This window comes from Pinus tabuliformis, chromosome 8, assembly GCF_031772625.1.
Source record: "Pinus tabuliformis cultivar Carrire ecotype Pingquan chromosome 8, CPIR1, whole genome shotgun sequence".
Lineage (NCBI taxonomy): Eukaryota > Viridiplantae > Streptophyta > Pinopsida > Pinales > Pinaceae > Pinus > Pinus tabuliformis.
Window position 1 is genome coordinate 1,775,557,286 of NC_142294.1, and position 7,691 is coordinate 1,775,564,976.

General features: G+C 38.1%; 1 protein-coding gene across 1 annotated transcript; it reads left to right on the plus strand.

Moving 5' to 3' along the window:
• The first annotated feature begins 340 nt into the window (after positions 1-340).
• On the plus strand, positions 341-1,913 carry LOC149243287 (CBL-interacting protein kinase 2-like). Its single transcript, XM_089367786.1, has one exon. The coding sequence runs from the start codon at positions 428-430 to the stop codon at positions 1,703-1,705; it is 1,278 nt and encodes a 425-aa protein (XP_089223912.1). The 5' UTR covers positions 341-427; the 3' UTR covers positions 1,706-1,913.
• Positions 1,914-7,691: the final 5,778 nt, after the last annotated feature.

Here is a 7,691-nt window from a genome sequence, read left to right on the forward strand (position 1 = left end):
AACACGTGAGCGGTTATTTTTTATTTAATGCCCAGTCTCGCCGGAGTTATCCAGCCTGCATCTCCCCGGCCATTTAATGCCCTATGACAGGCTGGTTAACCACTGCCAAAGTTGTTGAGCTATCGGAGGGAGGGAAAGTTTGAAAAGGTTGCTTGGCTGTTGGAGGGAGAGTTAAAATATTTTTTTTGCGTAATGAACATTAAGCCATGTGAAGTAATAATCAAATCTATCATATGGTTATAAATGACATCAATAATAATATATTCTTTAATTAAATTAGTTATATGATTACAACAATATATTATTTTTTGTATTTAGCCTAGTGATATAAAGAAAGTTAGGCCTCCCATAACTTTGACTACCGCAGAGACCAGTCCATTAAAATCAGTGGAGGAGACAGTTTTATGACCATTTCTCAGCTTGGTGGATGAAGATGAAGCCCAATATTCTGATGGAGAGGTACGAATTAGGGCGCCTGCTCGGGCAAGGGACGTTCGCCAAGGTCTACCACGCCAGAAACCTCAAGACTGGCGAGAGCGTCGCCATTAAAGCCATGGATAAAGAAAAGATCCTCAAGGTCGGCATGATGGAGCAGATTAAACGGGAAATCTCGGTTATGAGATTGGTTCGGCACCCCAACATCGTTCGGCTCTACGAAGTCATGGCGAGCAAGTCCAAGATTTATATCGTCATGGAGTACGTTAAGGGCGGCGAGCTCTTCAACAGGGTTGTAGACAAGGGGAAACTGAAGGAAGAGGAGGCGAGGAAGTATTTTCAACAGCTGATAAGCGCGGTGGATTTCTGCCACAGCCGGGGCGTGTACCACCGGGACTTGAAGCCGGAGAACTTGTTATTAGACGACAACGGGGACGTGAAGGTCTCCGACTTTGGGCTCAGCGCGCTGCCGGAGCAGTTCAGGCAGGACGGCCTTCTCCACACGGCATGCGGCACGCCGGCCTACGTCGCGCCGGAGGTCATTACCAAGAAGGGCTACGACGGTGCCATGGCCGACATCTGGTCGTGCGGGGTCATACTGTTCGTGCTCCTGGCGGGCTACCTGCCATTCCAGGACGCGAATTTGATGGCGATGTATAAGAAAATTTGCAAGGGAGACTTCAAGTGCCCGCCCTGGTTTTCCTCCGAAGTCCGAAGGCTCGTCCTTCGGTTGCTAGACCCCAATCCCCGGACGAGGATCACCGTCCCGCAGCTGATGGAGGTCCCCTGGTTCCGGCGGGGCTTGAAGCCTCCCCAAGACGACAAAAATGTCAATGTCAGCTCGGCCTGCTTCACCCCGAAGCCGACTTATCTCAACGCCTTCGACATCATCTCGCTCTCGCCATCGTTCAATCTCTCAGGGCTGTTCAGGGACGGGGTCGTTAAGGAGGAGGAGGAGTCGAGGTTCTCGTCGATTCAGCCGGCGTCGAGCATAATGTCGAAGTTGGAGGAGATCGCCAGGCTGTTCCGGTTCAGCTTCAAGAAGTCAGAGGACAGTAAGTTGAAGTTACAGGGCTCGGAACAGGGGCGGAAGGGGGCTTTGTGCATTGATGTCGAGATTTTCGAAGTCACGCCCTCACTCTTGCTGGTGGAACTTCGCAAGACAGAAGGGGATACGCTGGAATACAGTAAATTCCGTAGCCAGAATCTTAGGCCGGGTCTCAAAGACATAGTGTGGACATGGTACGGTGAGAGTGAGCTGAAGAAATAGTTGAGAGAGAGCCAGTTGAGATAGATACCAGATCATGATTACTCGGCTTTCAAGGTTTTCACAATTTTTCTTTTTCATTTTCCATCGAAGTGGTTTGGTATATCCACTGACTGTGTATGGTTCCGGATTATTGGCATATTGCAATTATGTACAAAGGCCATATAAGTGATTAAAAGGCATTATGGTAATAGTTTGCGGATTATTCGCATATCTGAAAATGATGAAGTGCACGAAAACACAAAGATACATAATGGAAATATTAAAACTTTCATGTTTTCTGTTCTTAATTTCAGTAGCATATTCGTCCATGGGAGATTGGAAGAGGGATCAACTTTGAAGGGTAGGTTTATATGATTAACTTTGAAGGGTAGGTTTATATTTTACATTGGAGTGTTAGATTTATTTTAATTGGAAGAGGGATCGACTTTGAATGGTGGGTTTATATGATCAACTTTGAAGAGTAAGTTTATATTTTACATTGGAGGGTTAGATTTATTTTAATTGGAAGAGGGATCAATTTTGAAGGGTGGGCTTATATGATCAACTTTGAAGGGTAGGTTTATATTTTATATTGGAGGGTTAGATTTATTTTAATTTTTTACTATGTGGGCAACTTTAAATAAATTATATTTTAATATTTAATTCGAAAATAATATGAAATTTTTATGTTTATAATTTTAAATAAATTATATTTTTAGTATGAAATTTTTATGTCGATAATTTTAAATAAATATATTTTTAATATGAAATTTGAAAATACTTATAAAGTGATTATTTTATAATTTATTAATTATGCTATTTTTAAAATATAATTTTCTAATTATTATATTAAATTTAAGTAATTAAAAATAATCTTAAATATTATTAACTAAATACATATAAAATTAGCCAACCATATTAGTAAAGTCGTTGATATAGGTTGATAGGTGTCATTTTTCATGTTGACCATGAATGTTACGAGTTTGACCATGTTTGACTAGGTTGTCCATGGCTAACTATGGTTGAATATGGTTGTGCATGGATGAACATGGTTGACCATGGATGAACAACGTTGACAATGGTTGAACTTCATGATCATGTTTAAGTCACAGGGTCGCCACCTAGTTAGCATATGTCATAGTGTCTACTTTCATGGAATATTAAAGGATACCCTAATCTCACTAGATATTGATAAAAACTTCCCAAAATATTTTTTTAAAATGCCCTCCTAATACAACTCTCTAATAATAGTAACCCCTATTTTTAATAAGTATCCCCTATTTTTAGTTAATACCCCTTTATATACCCCCAAATACTTAAAATTCCCCCCTACTCCATATCCTTCCCCCAACACCTACAATATATTGACATTATTTTTCACAATTTAAAAACCCCCTTTATGAATGAATGTGATGATATATTGGTCAACAAGGTGATCCCCCATGCTTTGACCATGGTTAAGCTTGCTTGACCATGTTTGACCATTATTAAGGTGATTCGACCATAGTTCAATATGGTCATCATATGACTGACTATAGCTAAACATTGTAGACCAAGGATTATCGGCATTTACCTACAAATGATTGTGATCAATCATGGGTAACCACGATGCCCATGTTGATCATGGTTGTCCATCTTGACCATGTTGACTATGGTTGACCATGATTAACCATTTTTTGCCATGTTGACCATGTGGATCATTCTTGATTGTGCTTTCGCCACGTTGCACCTTGGTCGAACATGCTTGACCACGGTTGACTGTGTTTAACCTCAATCAACCAAGGATTATGGTAGATGTAGTTTAAAAACATGATTGACCATGGTTGACAATGGTTTCATTTGTTGAATTGTGACATCATTTTTTTATCCAATTGCAATGACATTTGATGTTCATCACATATGACATCGTTTCTTCTTTCACATTATGACGACATTTATTGTTCATTAACATGTTCAATTATGTTTAACCATGGTTAACCATTTTTAACCATGTTCCATATGAATGAATGTGGTTGAGAATGGTTTCCCATGATTAAATGTAGGTGGGCATGTTGACAATAGTTGGCCATGGTTCGTTGTAGTAAACCATTGCAAAGAAGGTCAAATATGGATGGCTATGGTTGAATATATCAATCCCATGGAAGTTTACATGTAAAGAATGTATATGGTAATCTCATCAATTTTGATATGAGGAGGGCCAATTTTGACAACCCATTTTCCCTCAATATGAGAAAAATATTGACATATGAAGGGAAACAACATCCAATATTGGAGTTTTCTTATTGTATAAAGAGGAATCAAGATTATGAAAAAAGGTGAGGGAATCTCAAATTTGGGATATCTTTGGACAATGATGAGAATAGTGTTCATATGTATCACACATGTGTATGTGTTGTTAGTGTGCAACGACTTAGGGAACTTAGTTTGATTCAAATAGTGAATTTTACACCATGGGAGTGGATGAATTAGATTTTAGTGGGTGGAAATAGCATGTCTAGATTTAGTAATACCCCCAATATTTTTATATTCTTTGCTTTATGGCAAAAGGGGGGATGATTCTAGGTGTAGTGGTTAGGGTGGGCATACTATGTCTAGATTTAATAATACCCCCAATATTTTTAGATTCTTCACTTTATGGCAACGTCTTTACTATTTTTCATTGGGGGAAATTAAGTCTATCATGATTCCATAGAAGACAAATGGGTAGTGAAATATGTTTCATACCAAATGAGGAGTTGGTACCAATGGGTGAGAGGTGTTGGATTATCTAGATACCACATTGAGATCCCAATGTAAGATTTAGAAAAGATAATGTAGTCATCATAAGGTCACTTACTATTCTCGGAGAAGGAAATAGAAATGGTACTTAAGCAATGAGAGTTATTTGGAGAGAATCCCTCCACATGGTGGTGTTGAGGATGGGACTTATGGGCTTAATAGAAGGTTGTGGGAAAGATACCTTATAAAATGAAGGCATTGAGGCCACAAATTCTTGGGATGTTGTCACCATACACAAGTTGGATGGAACTAAATGGGTAATTAGTAGCATAGGTTTGCGATAGGTTCTAAGAAATGTTGAATCCTTGAAATTTTAGGACTAATCTTAAAACGAGATGAAATCATTGAATTTCCATCCATGGAAAGAAAAACATTAGTACGATTCATTTAATCCTTAGGATCATGGTAAGTAGGTCGATCAATGGCAATGACCTTCTCATTATGGGAGAATATTGTAATGTTAAAAACTATGGAGACAAATGTCTTGATGGAATACATAAAATTACCTCCTAATAAAATGTTCTAGTTCAAGGGGGAATTTATAAACTCAATATCAATAAGGAATTGCCTTCTAGGTAACTGATTGGGGACATTATGATACAATTGTTATCATATAAAAGTGATCGCTTAGCCAAAATTGTTAAAATTATTGAAATACACATTTGTGATATGGGTTTTCCACATTAAAACTCACTTTCACATCATAAACCAAAGAAAATAGCATGGGACACCACTTCTCCTAACTTATTTTTGTCATTTTTACCCATTTATATGAAAAATTACAAAATCAAGTTTATTTTTTCACTGGGGAAAAAATTAAAAATTTCTCCATTTTTCATAATTTTGAGCCACCAACCTTGTTTTAAGGCTTTTACTTGCTTCTGTAGTTCGACCTCAGTAAATTTACCTTTCTTTATTTGCAGATCCAATGATTAGGAACAAATCCCCAAGGGTTTTTTAGTACTTCTCTACCAAGAGGATATCTTAGGGAGCTTGTTAATTATTTGTCATTGCAAGTTGCAAAAATGACATGTACGAGTTATTTAGTCTCATTTTTAGCTTCTTTACACTAATAAATTGGACCAAGAAAGACTATTTTTAAGAATCGAGTATTATACCTCCAACAAGGCCTTTTTGGTATCCCACTCCCTCTTATACTGCTTAACTCTTTTTCTTTTGTTGTTTGCATCCCAAAACCATGATTATGTATTGCAACAATGATCAGGCGATCAATATTTAGCTAAAAAATGGAAGTTCTCATAATTTCTCAAACATTGAATGACTACATCTATCTTGGCGGTACGATCCCAATGCAACTCGTTTCACTCAAAACGGAGCTCGTATGAGAAAGATATCAAGTTATGTCCGCTTTGCCAAACAAAAGATTTTTGAAAAAAAAAAGTACAGTCACTGACCAATTAGCAGTCCATACTACTAACGTTACAGGTGATTGTGCAGGTCAAAGGTTTGGTCAACGGCCAGCGAGGTCATTCCAAGTGTCGCTTTTTGAATGGTCAACCTTTTGATGTGTTGGTTGTTTCTTATTGGACGGGGAAGGACCAATGAGGAGACATGTGGAAAGCCCGGAGGCCACCACCTGTCCCTCCCCAAGGACATATTAGCATCGGTGTGCAGTGACAAAAGTTATTGGTAGGTCAGCAGAGTCAAACCTGGGACCTCGCTCGCACAAGCCCTACACATTACCGTTATGCCGCAACATTGTTTCTTAATACACTATGGGCGCAATGTTTATTTGAAGTGATAAACCGTGGCGGTTGGGGGATGAGAGGGCTAGCCCTCTCCACATATGACCATAACCCATAACCGAGAGCCAACACTAAACAACTAACCGCGTGCTTGACGCACTAACCAAAGATTAACATTAATTAAATCCTGCTTATCCATTAATTAAGGCAGGATTAACTTGGCAATAGTTTTGGCGGGACCGATAAATTCGGAATTTGCTCCATTTTTGGCAGGGTTAACTGGAGTTTCTCTAGTTTTGGTGGAGTTTTCCTAGGGAAAACTGAAGAGGCCATAACTTTTGCAATTTTCGACCAATTTTTGCTTAGAAAGAGTCATTCCTGTATGATTTTGATGTTCTGAGCATATTGAAGCAGGTTTTAGGAGTATTAGATCATTGTAAACAACACGTTTTTCCATTTTGAGCTAATGTTGAGGTCCAAGCCATGGAAGCTGGACCAAGGAGATGTAGTCTAGGAGGGGTGAACTCCTTCATCAAAACATTGTGTTAAGTGTTCATTTTTATGGTTTGTTGTATATTTATTTGTTATTGTTCAACACTTTATTTACATGTTATTTTTCTCATGAATTTGACATAAAACTTGTCAAATTTACTTATTACATTCACAAACACTATAAGGAAACCTATGCACATGAAGCAAATAATGAGCAATAGTTTTTAATTCTGAAGTTGAAATTAGCACAAAAAAACTAACATTCAACAACAGATCAAATAACTTCAAAAAAGGAATTAGGGTAGTAGAAAGGATCTCATTGTAATTCCTAGGACCTTTCTCACCTATAACCATGTATGCAAGAGTGTAGAATGTAACCCAATCATCATCATAACTCAAGTAAGAATGTAATTTAGAAAAAAAATAAAAAAAAAATGGTGTAAAGTTTGAGGTACATTACAGCAAACTCCCAAGATAAACCAGTGCCACCATGTCCAAGGTCACCACACACGGGGATATCAGAGGGCTCTGATGCTTCTTGCCACCAAGTCACTTCTAGTTGCATGCCACCTTAAGGATCTCCACATCTTCTTGTTGCTTCTTCAACTTCCAAGTCATATTAGTGTGATCTTACAAGCTAATGATCTAGAGCTTGTCTTGTAAGAGATTTATTCATTGCTACATGGATCTGAGAATCATGCCACGCTCGTGAAAGAGTTTGAGTTAACCCATGCTTTCATATCAAATGCAAGTATAAAAATGTGATAGAAATCATTAATACAATAATATAGCAAGAATAACTTACACATAAATCATGCATACATCAACCTAGCCGAGATGACTAAGTGACCCTTCATTGCTCACTTTCAAGCCCATTACATTGGAGTATCCCCAATCCTTTTAAAGGCTTCATTATATGTAAGCCACAGGTTCAATACCATGAGTCACCAATACCATGTGCCTAAAATGACCACTGCCAACCTAACTCTTTGACTCTTTCATCTAGTTAAATTTAACTTAAGAGTAAGTGT